Source organism: Pinus tabuliformis, chromosome 3_2 (assembly GCF_031772625.1).
Source record: "Pinus tabuliformis cultivar Carrire ecotype Pingquan chromosome 3_2, CPIR1, whole genome shotgun sequence".
In the NCBI taxonomy this organism is placed as follows: Eukaryota; Viridiplantae; Streptophyta; class Pinopsida; order Pinales; family Pinaceae; genus Pinus; species Pinus tabuliformis.
The window spans coordinates 1133475740-1133499533 of record NC_142302.1 but is presented as its reverse complement, the minus strand read 5'-3'; the positions used below and the strand labels follow the sequence as shown (position 1 = coordinate 1133499533).

Sequence of the window (23794 nt, the reverse complement as noted above, 5' to 3'; positions counted from 1 at the left end):
GTTTATCTGCAACCACCACACCTCCTTAGCCATGTATAGGTCTCACTCAAGAAAGGAATCCTGTAAGCGCAGAGACTAGTTATGCTAGCTATTTTATCTTATTAGAGAGATTTTTGGAGGCACAAGAAGTATTGCAGGCCATGGTTGTGACTCTGGATTAGAACAGGTGGAGGGAATCCATGATAGATGAGGGGACGAACATCATGCTACATATATTGGATAATGATTGGTGGACCAATTGAATTATCTGGTTCAATTCCTATGCCCTATAGTAAAGGTCATTGACACAAATTCTCCTAGTCTTGGAGAAATCTATGAGATTGTTGATACCATGTTGGGTCAAGTGAAGGCAACCATTCATGAGGAAAAGCCCTCCTTAGAGTTCTATACAACATATTTTTGACCCATTATTCAGCATATCAGTGAGATTGAATGAACACTCTTTGCACATGGCAACATATGCACTCAACCCAAAATGGTATATGGAAAGTGTAGAAAATTTTGCAAGTCTGTTGAGACAGTTAGGACTACTCTACATTTTTCTTTTCAGCTGATATGAAAATAAGGACAAGCACACACATACACAGTGTTTTTGGTCCAATGACCCTGGAAAAACCCACAAGGGGAAAACCAGTCTTTAAGGAGAATTTAATTGTCTTAAGGAAAAAAATTACACAACAAAAATATAACAGACTTATCTCCCTTTTGCTGATGAAATAGTAGAGTCCTTTTTGCATGCAAAACTCTGCCACACAGTTAACTATCTCAATCACTGATTCTGCCTCTGTTCTCACGCAAAAGATGCTTTGAAACCCAGGTCAAACTCAGCAGTTTGTCCTCAGAAAATCTGTGTCCCTGTTCTGACCCTACAGCCTCGGGATTCATCAAAATTGCAGCAGAGACTGTCCTTGGAATTCAAGCCAGAATTCCAGCCTAAATCTGTGTGCTCAGCTAGCTGACAAATGGCCTCAAAATTTGTGCCAGGAAACCTTCTGTAGCTGACTCGCAATCTGTGCAAACAGTCCAATTTCTCTACCAGGAAACTCGGGCTACCTAGGAAACCATGCCACCAAATTTAACTCTCCCTCTTCCTTGGGATTTGAGCTCCTTGCTTGCTGTAGAATTATCCTCCTGCAATTGCTGTAGAAGCCTCCTCCCTTTTCCTCTCCTCTTCTCCAAAAACTATCATGTGTAAAATGAATGAGAGATTCCTCCTTTTTCTTTTTTTGTCTTCTCAAATGAAAAGAACCCTAGCCCTTGAGATCTAATGGCTGAGATTAAATCTCAGCTCATTAGATCAAGGGTGGAGATCATTTCCTCTCTTGACCCCTTCTTACATGTGTCCCCTTTCAATTAATGAGCCTCCTAGTCACTTTTTAATGTTTTTGTACCATGTGCATTTTCTCTCAAAAAAGTTACTTTAATATTTAAAAGTGTACTTTGTACCTTTATCATAAAGTCACTTTATAACACTAGCGACATTAATATATTAAAGTACATAGTACATAACCCATAAAAAGTAACTTTCCTCCATGACATTTACATTACTCATACTGTCACATGACAAAAAGACATTAATGTGTCTTCCTAGCCCAAAAGGATAAATGCACATGGAAACACCTCCTTGGTATGCTTAATATTTTTAACGGAAATACCTAGTAGAATCCTTCCCATCGAGTATCCAGAGATTATGAAGGAATTTCAAGCAATGTTTTTAAAACCGGAACCGGTGACCGGACCGGTCCACCTAATGAACCGGTTTACCGACCGGAACCGGTCTAACCGGGACTGGTTTGGTCTAAACGAACCGGTTTTAGAAAAATACATTAAATAATTATTTTTTAATGAAAAAAACTATTTTTAAGATTTAAAAGCATGATTCCAAGCCAATAGAGACAAAATATGCAAAGATTGCTCATTTATATACCATGTAAAGGTGAATATATCAAAATGGCACCGAGTGCAATACATATCATCGACAAAATACATAAGCAATGAGGCTCTAAATGGCCTCTAGAGTGCAAAAACAAAGCCTACAAACTATGGGGCCAGTGGCCTACTACAAGACTTCAGTCTAGACTCTACATATATGATAATAGTAATACTATAATAGTGATCAACATTATCACTTGAAGTTGAAACTTCTCATGAGTCTCAGTCATCATGATCAAACTCAGTTGGCTGAGTCTCGACTCCCAAACTTTGCAGTCACAAACTTCTCTATTGGTTCAGTGACTTGAGTCTCAAACTTCTGAAGGTATTCTGCCCTAATATGCCCTATTATTTCATTTGGTGCTCCACATGGCTTTACATGGCCTCCTATCCCTGCCAAGTGTTGCTTGAACCTGTTAATACCCCCTCCTTGAATAGATCATTTTGCCATCAATCATATCACAATGAGCCCATGCAGTATCTCTGGCTTTTGGAGGCATGATGACTCCCTGGATGGTAGATCATAGAAGTGAGAAGTTTATAACACATAAAAAAAATTAATTCATGGACAACAGTCAAATAAGGAATTTTCAAGTGCAAATCCTTACCTGGAAATGCAAACTAGCTTCCTTAGCCTCCTCTTGAAGATGGCAACTCCACTGGCAGCTACACACTATCTCCAAAATAGCTCCAACTCCAACTCCAAGATGACTACTTCAACAAATGCCAAAAACTCAACACTCTCCAAGCTCACAAACACTCCAAAACAGTTGTGGGAGGCAAATGAGAGTGAGAGGGGCCTCTTAAAGGCTTGGAGAGGGTGTTTTTGGAGGGAAAACACCCTTAGTTTCCCCCCAAAACCCCTAAAACACAATCCGCATACACTTTTTGCATTACACAGTGGGCATGCCTCTAACCGGTCGGTTTAGGACGGAACCGGCCGGTTTGATACAAAACCGGCCGGTTCCGTCCTAAACTGGCTGGTTAGGACCGGTTTAGGGCAAATTTTAGTGAATGGGCAATTGAACCGGGTTTTTTTGCCAGTTTAGACCGGCGCCCTTACTAACCGGCCGGTTAGACCGATAACCGGTTTTCAAAAACGGTTTTGAAAACATTGATTTCAAGCAAGCATTACAAAGATGTATAATGCAAAAGAGGGGAGAACAATTATGAGTGTTATATAAAATTTAGTATTTGTAAATGAATTAGTTAATTAGGGCAGAAGGCATGATCAGAGATCATGCCCATTCACCAAGAGGCACGTAGCGTTGTATTTAAGCCCGGGCCTCTCATCCTGTAAAGCATCCATTTTCATATTCATTATTAATAAATATATTCAATTTTATATTCTTATGTCAATCGTTGGTTTTGTCCACGTCCTCTGGTATCAAAACCACCACTGCGTTACATCCACTGCTTGTACAGTCCACCACTACCAATCTCCCAACGTCTCTGTGCCTCAATTTGTTCGTACTATCCACCTCCCATAACCCTTCTCCACCCGTCTTCCCTGTCTTCGCGTATTCTTTCCTTGTCGCATTCTCCGAAACCACCGCAGTCCAAAATCTTTGCGTCGTCTGCAACCCACCCAAGCCACTACCACCATCGTTTGCACAAGCAACCGCCAAATTCTCGAGTTGTTGAACACGCTGCGTCTAGGTCAACGTGTGGGTTATTTGGTCGTGGGTTTCCGTCTCCTTCAAATTGATTAAAGGTTTTATTTTTTGGATAAATATATAACTATAAGTTATATATATAGATATATATATATATTATATACAGATATATATATATATATATATAAGGAGAAAAATTAAAATAACAACAACATATATATATATATATATATATATATATATATATATATATTAGTTCAAATTAAAGAAAGGTTAAGCTAGCGAACAAATATACACCCCCACAAACCCGTTCAATGTCGTTGATGACAATGACCAATTTCAGCAAAACATTGATTGATCCTGAGAATAGGATTACTAGCCACTCCGATGATTTCAACCCAAAATTAGTTGATCTCGAAAATAAGGTTACCGGACATTCTGACGATATCAGGAAGCTTCAGGATACGACAAATCGGATAGAACAACAGCTCAGAAATAACCATATCAAATCCAAAATGAATCATAATCAGACAATAACAATGCTGAGCATTTTGTGTGACAGGATGAAGATTACACCCGAACAACTACTCCAACAAATTCAGCAGATTCTCATGAAAAAACTGAGTCTCCAAAAAAATCATCCACGCACCATTAAAGAAATAGTAACACAACTTTTTCAAATAGGCAACTCTAGAATTCATTCACCAATCAATACCCTCTTTTCGCTCCACCGTTAGCGACGTATCAACGAAGAGCAAAAGTCGGGTTGCCAAGTTCAACAGTAAAGAAAATGCAACGTTGTGTGGTTGAATAAAGCAGAAGAATATTTCGAGATTTACGACACTGACAGTGATAACAAAAAGATTAGGCACACTTCCATGAAAATGGAAGGTGAAGCATATATTTCGTATATGTGGTGGAAGAAGACGACAATCGCTATCAATTGGAGAAAATTTAAGGATGCATTCTTTAAAAGATTCCAAGGTGTAATGGAAGAAGAGTTATTTTCAACATTCATCAGATTGCGACAAAAAGGAGATGTGGATGAATACACTCGAGAATGGGAGACCTTAGCAACACGAGTACCTGGGTTATCAGAATCTCATCTAATTCAATCATACATCTCCAGACTTAAAACTCATCTACGAGTAGAACTTGAGCTTCATGACATTACGTCAATAGAAGTAGCAAGACAAAAAGCAAAATCTGCTAAAAAGAAATTTGAACAGATACTGTGGTCAAAACCGGAAAAGTATATTCGAGACGAAGAATGCCCCAATTTGTGAATACGGATAATACAAGATATGTTCCACCACATCTTCGTGAAGGCGAAAAATCTAACGTGGAAATGCAAAGGATAAAAGAAGGCAAATGCAAACGTTGTGGCGAGAAGTGGGACCCTAAACATAGGTGTGCTAAAGGAAAAGAATCAAAGAACCTATATAACTGTGAAGCAACTAATGATTCAAACAATGATGAATCAGACATCGAAGGAATAGAAGATGCCCCAGAATTAGATGACGAAAGTATTTCGCAAGAGTCACTATCAGCGATGACAGGTATATCACACCCCAGACTTTAAAATTAAAAGGACATATAAAGAAGAACAACGTAGTGGTTCTCATCGACTCCAGTAGCACCCACAATTTTTTAGATTCAAGCATGGCAAAGAGACTCAACATTTTCACATTCCCCATGCCCAACACAAAGGTGATGGTAGCCGACAATAAGAAGATTGAAAAGGTAGGGAAATGCCATAAGGTCAAATTGCAGATTCAAAACTTTAATTTAGAATCTGAGTTCTGTACTATACCATTAGGAGTAGATGTGGTCTTAGGTATCCAATGGCTACGACCCCTAGGCACTTACTCTGCCAACCATCAAAGGCAGTTCATAAGCTTTAACTGGGAAGGGCAGAGGTACAATTTATACGGATTCCAAGCACCAGAAAATCAAATCGTGTCATCATCCCAAATGATGAAAATGATTCGAAAAGGAGCACCAACTTATGTAGTACAATGTCACCAATTAGAAATGTTATCTACAAAAGTGATCAGCGAAGAGTCACCAGAAGTACAAGAGCTAATTCGGAAGCATGAAAAAATATTCCAAGACTTGCCCATGAAAATGCCTCCTAACAGGGAAATCGAGCATACAATAGAAGTCAAAGCAAGATCAAATCCCATCAACATCAAGTTGTATCGATATCCACATCACCAAAAGACCGAAATTGACAGATTAATCCAAGACCTTTTAAAATGTGGGATCATCTCGAAAAATAAGAATCTGTATGTTGCTCCAGTGGTATTGGTAAGGAAGAAAGATGGATCATTCAAGCTATGCATTGATTATAGAGGATTAAACAAAATAACGATTAAAAACAAATTCCAATTCCCTTTATCGATGAAATGTTGGACGAACTACATGGCGCAAAATACTTCTCAAAATTGGAATTAAGGTCGGGCTATTACCAAATCAGAATCAAGTTGGAAGACATACCAAAAATTGCGTTCCGAACACATGAAGGTCACTACGAATTTAATAGGATATAATAGGATATATCTTCCGCATCTCAGAAACTTAGTGGAACATCATAATATATCCTATTATCTTGCTATCAATAGAGCACAACTACTGGAGAAGCATCTATTAGAGCAGAGGAGTTAATGAATTGGCATCAAACTACAGATTGAGTTGTTCTCACAGCCTCACAATCTAAATCTTTCTAATAGAATAGCCCATCAAAGCAATTTGATTTTCACTGTGAATGACATGATCCTGCTCATTATCGAACCCCCACTAGTCTAATACTTGAATACAAGAGATACTTATTAAACGAAGAAGATATCACATTTGAGTTAATATGGCACATAGTTCAAGTGTATCTTATGTCTACCTAAATTATTCAGTTGTGAACAAAGAATACTTTTTTGCTATAAAGACCGGTGTTGAAAATATCGGTATCAGCAAAATATCAGCGAGAGTCCAGAAAATATCTTATCGGCAATATCGGCGAAAATATTGGCAAAATATCAGCAAATATCAGCAAGCATAAAAAATGCATAATATATTCATTTTTTTCAGATTTCTAAACATATAAAGCAATAACAACATTAACTAAACACATTGGCACATAAATATGAAAAAAGCACTGATATATATGATGTCAAATAGAAATGATACATCAAACTTCAAAGACGATATCAAATCCTGCTAATCCCTGATAATTGTCCAATCAAGGACTCAAACAAAATAACATCACATATCCCGCTAATCCTTGATAGTGATAATTGTCCAATCAAGGGCTCAAACAAAATAACATGACATATATAAAACTTTAAAAGTATTTCATCATCATGAGTTATAAACTTATATGTAGCAAAAGTTGCAAAACAAATAAAACTAGCAGCTATCTAACTGAGACCATTAGCCTATCCCTAGCAGCTTTCTTTCTGTCTTGTTCAGCAATTGCTTCACGAGCTTTTTGTATAACCTCTGCACTAGAAACCATACAAGGCATTACATCTGCATCATATGCAGAGAGTCTAGCCAGATGGTATTTCAATCATGTAACCCCTCCTAACATCTTGGTCCCACACAAGTTGCATGATATATATGCCTAATTTGCCCCACCAACAGCGTCCCCATACTCCCAAAATGGGTCCAAGGCTTTTGGCATATTTGACATTTGTAGTGAACTAATTCAAACCTAGGGCACAAAAAAAAAAAATGGCATTAAACCCCCCAACACAAAATGAAAAAAATAATAAGTAATAACCACCTCATTCAAAAAAAATTACAACATTATTTGCATTTTGCAATGTGAATGAAAAATGGCAATAAGAGGGTGCATAAGAAAGTTGAAAAAAAAATGAAGCTAGCTGTCCAAATATGGAGAAAATCATAGCAAATGGAAAAAAACAAAGAAACAAAATGTTGGTAGGCAAAGAGGCAAGCAAGCATAACCCTAAATCTATGAAAAAATCATTAACATAGGGGTTTTTAAGAACATACCTGTTAATGGAATAAATGAAGTTTGTCTCACTATTCTTCAATCTTTGATCCACAAAAAAATCTTAGTTGGTGGTGATAATCGTTGTTTGATCCTCAAACCCTCCTTGACAACCACCATAAAACTCTTCCTCTTCCTTCTCCAACACTCAGAAACAAAAATGAAGAAAAAAAAACGATTTTTCCTTTTTCTAGCCGCGGCAAAACACGTCGGGCGATATTTTTTATCGTCTCGCGATATTTTGCCGATATATCGCCGATATCTCGGAAATATCACAATATTTTTCAGGAGCCAAAAATATCGCCATATTTTCTCGGCAATATTTTGGCTCGCCAAAAATATCGCGATATTTACGATATTCGGAGATATTTCGCCGATATTATCTTCACTGATAAAGACTATAAATATTATCAGGGGTTTGGTTTTGCATGAGACCAGTGAAGTGCTACTAAGACATTTTTAAACAGTGTACTTTGGTCATTCAATTTAGTCTTCTTAATTTGAAAAGAATGCAAACAATCAATTGCCACAATTAAGTGCATGTTTGTACAAGATTTCTTGCCCAAATAGTAACTTTATTTCTAGTAAGAGTTCACTGCAGAAATGAGACACCACCAGATAAATATTTCCCCATTTAACACAATTGTCTATTTATGTTCAACTATCACGTCAAACAGTTTATCAAGATCTCAATCATCTAGAAGATTCATAAACATTTGTACACCTCACAAAATTATACTGGACATAAACTACAGTTCATTTGTTTGCAAATCTCTTTCCCCGCCAAACTCCACATAGACTAGAACCTGGTTAAGTATGTATTGCAATGGTCAACGTATCATATTCACATTATTTTCAATAGAAACTATGCAATCTTAAGTCCAGACAACATCACTATTATCAGGAAAATTTAGAAACCCTAATCATTTTCTTATAAGATATAACCATGACCTTACAGCAAACAAAATCCATATTGAAATCAGCAAAAGAACCTTTGAAAAATAAAAACATTAACAAGATAACATTGTTTAAAGCACAAAATGGCATACCATGAAGTTCAACCAATCTCTCATCTCCGCCTTGGCCTTTTCTCTTGGATCCTATTTGCATACAGATAGAGTATCAGGGCTCTAAAAAATACAAAATGAGAAAAGCACATCAAAAAGAGAACATATACATAAAAGAATTTGTTTGAACAACCCTTCGTCCTCCTCCCTTTTCAATCTTATTTCAAGTTGTGATGATAGACTTTAAAGATTATCCCAGTGGAAATCCCACATCTCTTAATACTGCTCTCCAACTTTTGGGCACACAATATGAACTCCATTAAACAATTTGATCCATGAAAGATCAAATTATTTATATTTCAACTTTATTTAAAATTTAGGTAGGAGCTCAAATGAACTTCTGCTCCCATTGTTGAGGACAGAAGAACCAACAATTCAATTAAATTTACACTAGAACTGAATTAGCAAGGAAACGTCAAGGGAAAATGTTATCACGCCCAACTTAAGATAGATTCTGTGCTAGGATATCAGATCATGCCACAAATACTCCTCTGAGACTGAGAGAGAGAAAATTGTAGAATATAAAGAAGCTAAGAATTTAAAAACACCATAAATCAGCTCAACTGTCAATAACAAAGTTAGAATTCAAGAAAAAGGTATTTATAGACAACCAAAAGAAAAGAAAAAAACTTACAGTCTTTGGCTGTTGGCCCAGGCCTTCCTTTGAAAATGCCTTCGTTTTAGTTTCCTTTTCACAAATTTTGAACCGCTCCATTTCACGCTCAATGAGTTTACGTGCGTCTAGCAGAGCCTGCTCATAAGACGCACTAACCTATGTCAACATGTGTCACAAGATATCTTGTCAACTTCTGAACATGACCTCTCACACTATTACAAAATAGCGATAGTATAATTTATTATGATTGCATAATGTTGTAAAAAAATGGAATCCTGACATTGCCAGTGCATCAAGTGAAAAAACATACGACTGTCCTTCCTGCAACTCACAGTTCTCAAGTACCAACATTGAAATGCCATGGAAATACTCAACACATACCCAAGGTGGATTGGGAAAGTGGACTATACACATCCAAGGGATATAAGCTTTACAAGAACTCATTTTGAACAAAAGTTGACAACATAAATTCTGAAGATGCAAACAATGGAAAACCAGTCATGTTCATAATATTTCAGAACCCAGAATATTGATTTTGCAGGATGATAAAGTGATTTATTACCTTTTGGAGAGGATTCTGTTTTTACTAGGGCTGTCACAAGCAGAAGAGTCATTAATCTAGAAGGTTTAAACCATAAGAAAACTGCCACTGTTAAGTGATAATAAAGCATTATAATTTAAATTCAATATATGCAAGAACAAGTCATTTAAGCTTTTAAGAGGACTGCATAATAATAATTAGCTTCCCAAAATAGTATAGTCTTAACAGATAACTAGAATCCTATCTAATTTTGTTGATAGAAGTGTTCTAGTACTCCCACTTACAAGTAACAACTACAATGAAAAATCTTTTATATTCCCTCTAGTAAATTGCACTTTATGGTAGATGATGGATTGATTCTTGTTTCTCCCTTTATGAATGCTCCCATGAATGTCTGTCTTTGACATTATTATTTTGTAGACTCCAACTTTGACAGTTTAAATAATTGTGAATGGAGTTTTCATGTTAAATCACAATGGCATTTGTTTCATCAACATTTGGGGCCATACTATTATGGACCATCATCAGGAAAGAGTCAATCTTATCTTTTGGACCAAGATCTTGAAGCCCATCATCAGGAAAGAGAAGATCTTTCGGACCAAGCTTTTGTTTCCTATCAACAGGAAAGAGAGAATATTATCTTTCTTTCCTGGTGATAAACCAAATATGCCAGGATTACTTTTGAATTTCTGTTAAAAAGAAAAGAAAAAAAGGTAGTACAAAGGAAAAGACTAGCAAACCTTTTCTTTTGTACTACTTCCTCTACACACATATATGGATAAATAGATCTCAATAGTACTTGTCCATATATGGTAAATGTAGGACGAAGGACCTCGTACAATAAAAGAGTGGAGTTGATGACCTTCTTCGTGTCCCTGGAAAAACAGAACAATGTAGACAGATTCGGGGCTTAAGCTCACTCACTGCAAATGTCATCTGCTTACGTTAGGAAAATATGCACAGATGCAGCATAGGTGAGAACCTGCCATCCTCCAAAGCACTTCAATCACAATGTCTTCTGTTTGATATCACCAATAGGTATTGTTAATTATACCTTTGATACTCTGCAATTATTAAATGTATCTTAGCGTACATTAATTTATAGTTGGTTAATGTTGGATGATACTGACTTCGATCGTCCCAATTAACAGAGGCTTCAAGTGTTAGTTTGTTATTGTGTTTACCCAAGTTTAGTCTTTTGGATATGTTTTGTACTTTAGACTGTTTTGTCACAAGGTAAATTTAGTGTTGTATTATAAACTGATATAATTAATAAAATTAACATGAGCTTAAAATATGTAATCACTCTGTGAGTTGTACAAGGGCTGTAACATTAAGAGGTATAAGCAATCATTACTGGGAAGTCATGATTACTTGGGAATGGAGATTTGCACCCCAACTGCTGCATATGTACACCCTTAATATGTAACACGCACCTTTCTCAAACAGAGTTATCATCAAGGAAGGAGACAAAATTGCTTGTATTGTGCTTCCTGTTGAAAAGAGTAACTAGGTTCAGTCTTCATAGTGACATATGTAATCATGATTTATGTATTTGATGTAAAGAGAAAAATAAATTTATTATTGCCATTCTTGAGGCATGGGTTTCATCCTCAAGGAAAAATATATTTTAGGTCAAGCACCCATTGAGTGCTTCTAGGGCTTGTCATTGAGTCTACATGTCAATTGAGTCATTGTCATGTATGGAAGACCCTCTTGGGCATGTTACATCATGTAAAGAAAATTTATGTAAAGTCATAAGTGTTATTATTGCCATTCTTGAGGCATGGGTTTCATCCTCTAGGAAAATATATTGTAGGTCAAGCACCCATTGAGTGCTTCTAGGGCTTGTCATTGAATCTACATGTCAATTGAGTGATTGTCATGTATGGAAGACCCTCTTGGGCATGTTACATCCTGTAAACAAAATTTATGTAAAGTCAAAAGTGTCAAATAGCACCTCCGAGGCCTTGTCATCATCAAAAGTCCGAGTCAGCCTCTATGAGTGGACAAGTTGACCTACACGCAGCAATTCCACCTAGAGAATGACCTATATATAAGGAAGACCTTGAGTTCATTTAAGGAGGAAGACAAGCAACTCATGGACACGCAAGAAGAGCATAGAATACCTAGCGAAGGGAAGAAGAAACCAAGAAAGGAAAGCAAAGTCTTGGAAGATTATTTTTGGGTCATCTACACCTCACACGTGTGAGAAAACTAGGGCCTAAATTGCAGCTACCTTTAGAGACTGAAATCAGGGGTGAAAAAGGTTAACTTCGCAAGCCAAGTAGTCAAGAAGGAGAAGGCTATCCAAGCGAAGGAAAGGAAGCAAATTCATCATTATTAGTTCACACATGCCATCTAGGGTTTCTACAGTCAAAGTTGCAGAAGAACCTGCTGGGTGTCAAAGTTGGAGATGAATATGTTGGGGGTCGAGGTTGTTGGAAAAGCTGATGGGGATCGAAGCTGAAGAAGTTGTTGGGGTCGAAGTTGCTAGAGGAATGATTGACTTGGTCTTGGAGGGGACTTTGACAAGGGTCTTAGGTCTTGGAATTCATCATTTGAAGTTATATAATAAGATAAGAGTTCTTGTGGATTTTCCTCTCAAGAGGAGAGGTTTTGGCCCTCGCTGATAACCTATACCATGTGTCCTCTTGTCTCATTGTTCTTTATTGTTTGGTAGTTGTTTGATGATAAACACACTGATTATAATCAAGTGAAAGAAGAAGCTAATCAAGTTAAGTAAAATACATCACACGCAGTTAACAAAGTAAGAGAAATCACTCAATCTAGCTACCCCTAGATTTCTCAACATGGAATTAGAGCTAAGGTGACTACAACAAGAAAGATAAGGCAGCTTGAAGAAGAATACACGAGGGACAAGCTCAAGGACTATCATCAAAAAGGATCTAATGAGCACCACAAGGATCATATCATCTAGAAGTAACATCAAGAAGAAGATCTCAAATACTCTACTTTCACGAAGGATCCTACCTCCACTCTATCAAAGAAGGATTACACATTTGAAGCAAAGCCTCCATATTCTACATTTCTACATCCCAAGGAAGCAAGAAGAAGCATTACCATCATCATCGAAGAAATCAAGGTGATCTCTCTCCCTTTGAAGAAAGAATCACATCTCAAGTATATTTGAAGAAGGACGTCTCTAGAAGAAGAAGTATTGTTATCTTCAAGGAAGCAAACATCATCAACTATCATCAAAATCAAGAAAGGCATCAAGTTGAAGATATCATCATCAAAGAAGCATCTTCACTTGACAAGTATCTTTATATCTATGTCTGAATCTACTATCAAAATGACTTCATTTTGCAAGGAGAGCAACAAATTGGTTGGGTCGTCAAACTTCCTTGCATGGAAGGAAAGGAAAGAATTGATCCTCAAAGAGAATGAAGTTATTAAATATGTCAAGGGTAAAGTCTCCAAACCACCTCAAAAGCAAGCTCAAGCATTATCATAGTATATGAAAGGGGAAATAAGGGCTCCAAGGGCTCTAAGAATCCTTATAGAATCAATCAAGGATCCCCTCATTTCTTATGTAGTAAAGTTGGAGACATCAATAGAAATCTATGAAAAGTTGGTAGAACTATTTTCCATAAGCACTACGGGAGAAGTAATATCTTTGAGAACTGAGCTATACAAGATGAAGGTATCAAAAGAAGAACGGATAGCCTCATACCTTATGACGGTGTCACAAATAAGACACCAACTACAAGACTTGGGGAAATAATCTCTGATAAAGAAATGACCATCGTTGTGCTCAATGCACTACCTGATGAATGGGGCAACTTTGTATCAAGCATCTATGGAAAGAAGGAAGCCACCCCATTCAGTGAAATTTGGTCATTATGTAAGATTGAAGAAACCAGGTTGAAGGCAAAAAGTGATGTGGGGTCAAATGAACAAGTTCAAGCATTTGTTGCCATGGCTAGAAGAAAAGGAAATTTTGAATGTTTGGTCTTCGAAAAAAGAAGATTGATATGTCAAAGATCCAATGCTATGGATGTCAGGAATATGGGCATTTCAAGAGAGATTGTCCTAAACTCAAGAAGGACAACAAGAAGAGAAAAGAAAGAAATGAAGCCCATGTCACCGAAGAAGTGGAAGAACCTGAAAAGAAGAAATCAAAGGAGGAAGTGAAAGATCTACACTATGATTGAGATAATCTCCTTCACTTGGTTCTTTTCAGTTTTGTAGAAGATAAATATCAAGATAGGATGCATTAGATCTTACTCAGAGATGACATCATCATAGAAGCATGGAAGTATAGCTGATGTAGAAAGTCTACATGATTGTAGCAATCATCATGATAGAAAGAAAGTAGCTCATGGCATCTCCATTGGAACCATATAAGGACAACTGAAGTAGCAATCAATATGATAGAAGAATGTCATCTAGCATAATAGAAGATAAAGAAATCATCATACATCATCATTGTTACAAAGGAGCACTTGCAAGATGGGGATAATCAAGATCCTCCATTGGAATCTTCTAGGTTCACCTCTACTTGGAAGAAGCAAGTGTGAGAAAACTTGGGCATAAATAGCAGCAGTAAGACCAAAATTGAAGCTACCTTAAGAGACAGAAATCAAGGGTGAAAAAGACTAAGTTTGCAAGCCAAGTAGTCATTAAGGAGAAGGCTATCCAAGCGAAGAAGGAAAGGAAGCCAATTCATCATTATTATTTCACATGTGCCATCTAGGATTTCTGCAGTGGAAGTTGCAGAAGAATCTGTTGGGGGTTGAACTTGCTGGAGAAGTCATTGGGGATTGAAGTTAAAAAGTTGTTGGGGTCAAAGTTGCTAAAGGAAGGATTGACTTGGTCTTGGAGGGGACTTTTTCCAAGGGTCTTAGGTCTTGGAATTCGTGATTGGAATTTCTATAAGAAGAAGAGTTCTTGTGGGTTTTCCTCTCAAGAGGAGAGGTTTTGGCCCTGGCTGATAGCCTATATCTTGTATCCCCTTGTCCCATTGTTGTTTATTGTTTGGTACTTGTTTCATGATAAGAACACTAATTATAATCAAGTTAAAGAAGAAGCTAATCAAGTTTAATAAAAATACATCACAAGTGGTTATCAAAGTAAGAGAAATCACCCAATCTAGCTGCCCCTAGATTTCTCAACACTTCCTCCATTATGTTGATAATTTGCAGCATTATTAGTAATTATCCACATTGCAGCAACTATTACCTCAAAATGGCAATTCATAAAAGATCACCTAAGGGGTGAATCAAACCAAGTCAAAGTGTTTCCTGGTAGAAGGTTTCCTCAAAACAACCTAAAAAGTTGCCACTAATTTTCTAGATCACAACTGTCAAAAGTAAATTATATGTTAAAAACAAACCCTTTGGCTTCAAAAACTGGGGGAAAATCAAAGCATTTATTCAAGCATGCCTTTCAAATTTTCAACCACATTCCCAAACATAAAAATTCTTCAAAGTGCAAAAATATCTAGAATCTATATTCTCACACCCTTAATGTTAAAATATATGTCAAACAATATACATTGCTGAAGCTTCCCTTGATGCTGTCCCCCCGCGTTTCTAAGACGCCATGGCTCCCACTGCTCCCTTCAGTCATTTTCTATAGCTTTCTGTTTTGTGTGTCTCAGCTTTTTTCTAGTTATCTATCTTCTGTGCAGGCTTCTAATTTCTCAGGTTATAGCTACATTCAGAATCAACGTGTCAATTCAAGTTGTCCATGGGTGTCCAAGGAAGCAAAGAGATTTTAGCTCCCTCCCCCTCTGTTTCTCTAGCTTTGTTGTTTTTTGAAGAAAGAAATTGCAAGTTAGGTAAAATGCCAAGAAAAATGCAGTCTTCGAACTTCTGAAGCTCCCATAATCCATCTGCACCACTTTCAGGAATCAAAACGGCTCCACACTCTGGATTACAAACACATAACTTTCTACTGTATTTCTGCTGTAGAAAATGCTATGTGCATGGCCACTCATTTGGAGACTTCCCTCTAAGTGCAGCAGCTAATATTAAGAAGCAGAAGGAAGAGACTAAAAAGGAAGGATTCATAGAGGTCCCAAGCATGTGAAAGCCTGGAAGTAAACAACCTACCCAGGTAGTCAATAACTACTCCCAAGATATCTAACAGTTTCTAATCTCTAGCAGCTTTACAGGATCTACAAAAGAAAAATCAGGAGAGGGAGCATCTGCAGCCAAGGATAAGATGCCCGCATCATACACCCCAGAGGAGAAAAACAAAAAAAGGATATTAGCTTGCATCCTGACAAGGGTGACACAGAAGGAACTGTGCTATTACAGATGGGCAATGAGGAAGAGAATAAATCTAATTCAAAGGAAAGAGAGTTTGAAACAACACAGGACATGGACATGCAGAAGATAGATCTACCAACACAGATTAGAGTTTATGGAGAAAAAAGACTGATAAATGATCTGAAGAAGAGATACAAGCCTTACAGAAAGAAGGCTTCAAAAGGACAAAATCAGAACATCCTCTCAAAATCCGGGAACCCCACAAGGATTGGGAATCAAACTGACACCACTCGAAACATTGAAAAAGGTATAAGGGGAGGAAAGAAAGAGGCAGAAATCCATAAACAAAAAATAGGGAGCTCAGCTTCATTATTCTGGCCAGGTATCAACTCTACCAGACAAATATCTGTCACCCAACCTAAAGTTCAATTATGAAGATTACATCATATAATTATAGAGGGGTTAACTGTAAGGGCAAGCAATGTTGGGAATCATGATTGCCGTTAGAACAAAACCAGCAGGTGTTAGTCAACGATCGCATTGCCAGAGATAAGGATCCACGGGAGGCGGTTAGTCCATGTCGCGAAACACATGGGGAGCATTGGTTTATCCAATGTCCAACAATCTCCCACCCCCCAACGCGAGCCAGGTGTGTATTGAACTCGTGACCTACACTCTAATACCACTTGTTGGGAATCATGGTTGCTGTTAAACCAAAATCCACAGGTGTTAGTCAACGATCGCATCACCAGAGATAAGGATCCATGAGAGGCAGTTGGTCCATGTTGTGAAACACACGGAGAGTGTTGGTTTATCCAATGTCCAACAAGCAAAGTATTCTCAAAAGCATGATAAGGAAGGACAAACCCACTATATTTATGATGTGAGAAACTAAACGTGATATGGTAAACTTTGCCTCAAAAATATAAAAGTGGTTGTAACTCAATTGCTGGGAGAGCATGTCATTTTGTGGAACCCTGCCTTGATAGTGCTAAAAAACTTCATAGCAACTAGCTGCACCATCTCAGTAAGCTTCAAGGAAATAAGATTGTCAACGGGAGGCACCATCACTAATGTTTGTGGACCCAATGCTACACATGGAAAACTAGATTTCTTGGAAACATTGAGGATCATACAAACTACAACAAGCCAGACTCACTGGATTATTGGGTGTGATTTTATTTTGTAATATGATAACCTCCCTTACTGACAAAAGGGGAGCATAAGATGATTGGATGGAGACAATGTCAATTTCAAAAAGACATTACAGGACTAAAACAAGTAGACATGAAGACCAGCAATGGTTGCCATACCTAGAACAACAAAAGAGGTGGAAAGCATCTAATAGCAGTAATATTATATCACTTCCCAGTATCGGAATCCCTCATCTAATCAGGAGCAGCTTTTGAAGCAGAAATTTTACCAGGTTCAGGATCTGATCACTGTCCCATAAGTCTGACATGGTACAGTTTAGGCCACCCACATCCAGACCCTTCGAATTTGAAAAATTCTGACTTGATCACAGAATTTAGAGAAAACATAAAACAGTGGTGGAAGGAAGTGGACCCTGTGAAGGGATCAATGGTTTATAGATTTCAATAGAGACCCAGGAGTAAGTAATACAAATTAAAAAATATGGGAAAAAGCAGTAGTTGAGGACGATTTTTCAAGCACAGTGTAAACTGGATGCTAAAATGGAATAGGTTCAAACACCCATTAAGGAGGGTAAGAATGATGAGATTGCAAGAGCAGAGAAACAATTCAGGGAGCAGCTAGATATAAGGGCAAAGCAAGAGGAAATTTATGAAAGCAAAATTCCAAAATCAGATCGCTTGAAGGAGAAAACAGCCCCAGATATTCCAACAACTGAATGATTAATCATCTGCACCACAATAAAATTGTTTCCCTGCAAAGGATCAATGGAGAGGAGTCAAAGGACTATAGAGTCACTGAACAGGAACTCAAATATTATTACCAACAGCTCCTCGGTTGACAGGCAGCAGGCTATAAGTTCCATCCTAACACACATTCCTCAATTGGTAACTCCATAGCAAAATGCAGACCTCATGAGAGAAGTCACCCTAGAAGAGGTTGAGAATGGTGATGGACATTGGAAATGGCAACAAGCAAATCTCAAGCACCTGATGGAATCATTATGTACTTCTTCCAGAACTGCTGCGCACTGGTGGGGCAAGATGTCTAGAGAATGGTGGACTCACAAGCCTTGCAGGAAATCCTTCAAGGTTTCAACTCCACTTTTCAAGCTCTTCAGACAAATTCAAACCAATCTCGCTCAGTAAAATGATTTATAAGGTCATATCCAAAGTCACATAGGCATGTTAAAACTGATGATGTCTAGAATAACTTCTCACGAGCATGGAGGATATATTGAAATGCATCAAACTCTTGATGGCATCATAATAGCCCATGAAACCATTCACTTGCTCAAATCAAATTAAAAATCAATGCATGCTCATTAAACTTGATATGTCCAAGGCTTTTGATCACTTAAATTGGGACTTCTAGTTTGAATTTGACAGCTTTCAGCTTCAATCAGTTTTGGGTCAGTTCTATCAAAAAGCTTGTCACACCAACATTCTTCTCCACCCCATCCTCATTAAACTTGATATGAGGAAAGCTATTGATCACTTAAATTGGGGCTTCTATTTCGAATCTAACAGCTTTCTCTTAGAAGGGCCCAAAAAAGAAAGAATACAAGCCTAGTAGCATGGGATAAAGTTCGTCTTCCCACACATTCAGGGGGGTTAGGTGTTTATGACCTACAAATCCTCAACAAAGTTCTAACGGTGAAGCCCCAATGGCCATGGCTTGACAGTAAGGACAAGCTGTAGGGTAAAATATGCTAAGTAAGGTATGCATAAGATGTGGAAGAAAAGGATCTCATAATTAATGGAGGGGAATTGCTCAAGCTCTCTTATATGGAACACTGCTTGGAAAAGCAAAAATATGGTCCAACAGCAATCCATCTAGGATATCAAGGATGGGAACTTGGCCCTCTTTTTGGGATAACTCTTAGCATCAACAGGCACCTTTAAATAGTCAAGATAATCTCTTAGAGGTTTGAAATCTATTTTGCACCTCAAACTGGCATTTAGCAGGTCAATATTGGGAGGTAAGGTCATTCACAGTGGACAAGTGATCCAGATTTTGGAAACCAAGAGATGCCTGGCTAGCTCCAATAGCTCAACTGCGAGCAGGGTCACTAGGTGTAGAACTGAAGGAAAGGATGATCAGAATAAAAGTTAGTGCGGATAAGCTCGAATGAGGGTAGAGAGGAAGGGTGGCTTTCTTAACCAAAGAAGCTTATAGAGTAGAAGTAGAGCATACAAAAATATGAGATATGGAGATATGTCTAGACTCTAGAACTCGTAAACATTACCAAAAGTCTCCACCTTCCTCTAGTTACTGGTATGATGGAAAGTTTTAACTTGGGATCAGCTACAAAGAAGGGGTTTGGAATTTCCATATATCTGATTTACACCTAAGAATGACAGAGAAACAGCAGAACACCTATTCAACCGTTGCTACCAAGCTATTTCACATAAGATAGATGTGTCAGCCTTTAGAAAAATAAATAGAAGACATGACATTCTGGAAACCTTGAAAGAGTGGTGTAAAACGCATTTCTCAAACCCTATCTTAAACAAGGTATGGTAGTTAGCTCAAAGCAATAAGGGAAGCTAACAAAGAAACTTATCATATCCCTCCCTCAAGCTAAACCTCTAAAAACGTGGTCTCCTCCACCATTGGGATTTATACAACTCAACTTTGATGAGGCTTGCAAGGGAAATATTGGCCACTCAAGAACATGAGGTGCTTTTAGAGAGTATCTTCAGAGTCTTTGGAGGAACCCTAGGAACAAATACCAATAATTCATCAGAAATGGCAGCTCTTGAAAAAGGCCTTCTTGGCCTTCTTGTAGCAATCACCCAAGTATATGACAAACTTATAACTCCCTAGTTCTAATAAATGCCCTCAAACTAGTACTAAATAGAACACCAGTGCACAGGTTGACCCATCACTGGAGAATTTCTTGAAGTCTGGAAGAAATACCCAAGTGGATGGCTCTCATACCTGAGATCATCCCCTTGCATGTCAATCATAAAGCAAATAACCTGGGAGATAGGATGGCCAATGAAGGGGTTCTAATGAGCAATCAAGATCTTGATATCTATTATCAACGGGGATGGCATGGAGGCAGACTCCCTAAAGGAAGACTGTGCACCATGAACAGCATGGATGGGCATACCCTGCATCAGGTGTAGGGGAGGAAAGATGAGGGAAGGACTAACACTTCTCCTCTCAGTAGATAGCTAGAGCTCTCAGACTTTGACGTTGGAGCATGAGAGGAATGAGCTGCCCATTCAATCCTTCGAGCATCCTTTCATTAACTCCATCTTCTGAACAAATGATAACTCTATTCGATCACATTTATCAATCTGATTTCACCATGACTTCAGAGGGAAGTCATGAAATGGAGTGGTAGGACAAGTTTGGTTTTCATTTACATAGCTTAGTTTTTTATGCTCGTGCTTCTACCTACTTCAGCCAATCCTGTGAATGAGGTTAGTTGTTGTTCTGGCTTTTGTGACAATTCTTCCTGTTACCTCACCCATCTACGGTTGGATAGGGTCTCTAAGGGTGAGAAGGGTCAGGCTACACACTGGTACAGTAAGCAGAAGGAAGCAAGGTTCTTGGATGCAAAGGAAATCGGTCATTCTCTAGATCAGTTTCCAGGCATGGAGTACATGATGGAGTCAGGACAAAGGGCAAGGCACTCAGACCAACCAGAATAGGAGTTGAGGATAAAAGATTGGGGCAGAAAATTTTGGAGAAAAGGGGCAGCACCTCCTCTCAGGATACAGACACAGAAATTATCAATTGGATACCTGATACTGGCTTTTCTAGAAGCCAAGAGCCAACATTTCCAGCAAATAGATGTGTGTTGACAAACCTAATCCATTCTGGCTTAGATCATTGAGGAACAGGGTACTGGCCAGAGGGCCATTCTTGAGAAGCTGGACTTCCTGGATAAAAATATTAAGAGGATTTATGGTCAATAAATTATTGAGCATATTTAGCCTAAATATTTATTTGAGTACCAGGGGTCTTACAGTAGTATTTGAACAATGACATATTGATGGCTATATTTTTTTCAAGTTTTGCTTTCTCTGTAGCTTTTCCTGTTCTTTCCGGCTTTTAACACATACGCACACGTGCACATAGCTATACACATATTTTAGCTTATTTTGAAGATCATGAAACTACAAGAAACACATACGCATTTTCATCATATCCCTGTTTTCTGCAAAATAATATAAGATAAGTAAATGCCAGGTTGATCAGTACAGTGGGATAAATCAAGTAAATGCAACATTAAATCAACTTAATGCCATTTTGATGAGTAGAATGGGATAAATCAAGTAAATGTCATGTTTATGAGTAAAGTGGTATGTTCTCATAGACCCATTTCATTTGAAATAGGTGGTAAAAAGAATGGTTCGGCAAATGTAAGCAGAATGATGCATCATGAAGAATAATAACTGGAAGCTTCAAGAATTGGCACAAGATAAAGATGTAATAGGTTACGAATGGGTTTATAGCACCGAGTATAAGATGTAAGTACTGAAAAGCACAAGCCCAGATTGATTACAAACGGTTTTCTGCAGAACGAAGAAATCAATTATAAGGAAAAGTTTGATCATACAACAAAGAAGATTATTGTCAGAATCATCTGGTCTTGTCCATCGTCGTTCAGTTTGGTTAGAAGGTATATCATACGGGTGTTAAAAGTAGTGTTGAAAAAATCGACATCAGCAAAAAAATTGGCAGAGGCATCAAATCCAGAAATTAGCAAAATTGGGAAAAAAAATTGAAATTCTGGCACAACTGGACAAGCATAAATTCAAACGTGAAAAAACTGATAAACTGGAAAACTCCGCTAACCAAAAAAAAAATCCAAAAAAAGGACAAAGAGGATATTTTTGCGACACTGATCAGAATTGCATCTCTCAATCGAGTTATACCCAAAGAGGAAACTGCTTTTTCATAAAGAGAGAACAACAGATGTTTTGTGGAGTTGAGAAAAGCATTCTACGGGTTGAAGGAGGCTTCCAGAGCACGGCATGAGATTGATGAGCATCTATTAACTTTACAGTTTTCAATAAAATAATAGAATTTTATCAATGGGATATAAATGACCAGAAATATAGGCCAATAGGACTAGAAAGTGAAGTCAGTGATACCAAATTGCAAGGGTGGCCTAGGCTAACCTGAAATCAGAATGATAATAAGTAGAAAATAGGACGTCTTCTCAGGGAGAGTTTAAATGGAGAAACGAAACAGCATTAGCGTCACCTTTTTGTCCTTGATTTCACTTGACTGAATCCATGTTTTTATTTGATCTCTATATCTCTGCAACTTCTTGATCTCCTTTTTCAGATCTGCTTCGAATTTCTCCTTCTGATTTGCATTCTCAGTATCATACACCTGCCATCAATTGCACAGGCCACGGTTTTGAGTTCAAACTGCAATTATAAGCTACAGCGGAATGGTTTCAAAGAAAAGCATATGTACTTTACGTTTTATGAGAAGAAAAAGTAGGGGGGCTAAGCCATGAAGGTACCTTATTCCAAATACTGTCAAAGACGTCAACGCCCTCCTGAACCTTTTTCAAAACCCTATCGATCTCGCCCTGGAGTTTGCGACTGGCGCCCATTTTGACTTCTTATCAGCCCCCGCGTAATCCCTGAGGGTATCAAACATCCAATCCCGTTTACAAATATCCTCCTCAAATCCGCTGAGAATGACAGAATCTCCCCTTCCCCGATAGGGTTTGCTGCAGTTTCCTAGGGTTTCAAGACCCTCTCAACTTATTCTCCCAGTCCAAGAACCAGAAAGCTGTAGTTTGTTCGCAATCCTAGTATCAAAGCCTCTGATCACGAGACATATGTATTCAGCTCCCATACAGTTTGCGTTGCTTGGACATGGGTTCCCCGCATTTTAGTCATTTATGGCCATCAATGGTTTCTTGTGAAAAGATGTTTGGGGTTTATGATCGATTGCCATTTTCATAGTGTTGTGGTGGGCTGACATGGAATATTGTTAATGGAATATTGTTAAACAAATAAGTCCTGATTAAACTCCGTAGCCTCTTTATTGGTTGAGTTTGACATTTCTTTAATGTTGAAGTGGGACCACGTCATCCTGGATTATCAATGGGCTTTTTAATAGTTTAGGGATATCTAATAATTATCTCCATAATAATTATCTATTATCTAATAGGGTAAGGAAGTTAGTAGGAAAGCCTTCAACGTGAGCTATAGGCCAACATGTTGTTTCCTATGTGTGAAGGAGAGTGGTCTTCATGTTCTTTGCCTTGATTTAATCTTATTGAACCTTGAGCGAGTCTTCTTCTTAAGACATTTGATCTAGCTCATGGGTGTCCAGATGCAAGAAATCTACAATGTAACTAAGTATGTGGTTGGGTGGATAGTGGCACTCCCTTCTTTAGTTTCCAAAAAGCTTAAGTGAATCATATATGTCTATCTAATTCTCCATTAATAAAATGAAATTGTTGATCAATGTTTCATGAATGTTGTCATGTTGGATTACTTAGTATCTGTGTAATGATGAGTGGGAGTCCTGGCTATTATCTATTGTTATTTCTTTCAAAAAGAATTTTGTAAATAAAATGCATTCCTTAAAGGATGTTACTTATGTTAAATATGAGATGTATGGTTTGGTGAAG

General features: G+C 37.8%; 1 protein-coding gene across 6 annotated transcripts in view; it reads right to left on the bottom strand.

Moving 5' to 3' along the window:
• LOC149184697 (transcription regulator NOT2/NOT3/NOT5 family protein) overlaps positions 1–23118 on the bottom strand; it is a 63947-nt gene extending 40829 nt beyond the window's left edge. For 2 of the 6 annotated variants that reach the window (XM_089417671.1, XM_089417670.1), the window contains exons 1-4: positions 22670–23117; positions 22402–22533; positions 9262–9399; positions 8610–8660 (exon numbers count right to left, since the gene is read on the bottom strand). In XM_089417671.1, the coding sequence (XP_089273797.1) occupies positions 8610–8660; positions 9262–9399; positions 22402–22533; positions 22670–22762 (414 nt within the window). In that variant the 5' untranslated portion in view covers positions 22763–23117. Of the gene's footprint in view, positions 1–8609; positions 8661–9261; positions 9400–22401; positions 22534–22669 lie in introns of all 6 variants that reach the window. The other 4 variants (XM_089417669.1, XM_089417673.1, XM_089417674.1 and 1 more) reach the window with 4 other exon arrangements.
• Positions 23119–23794: the final 676 nt, after the last annotated feature.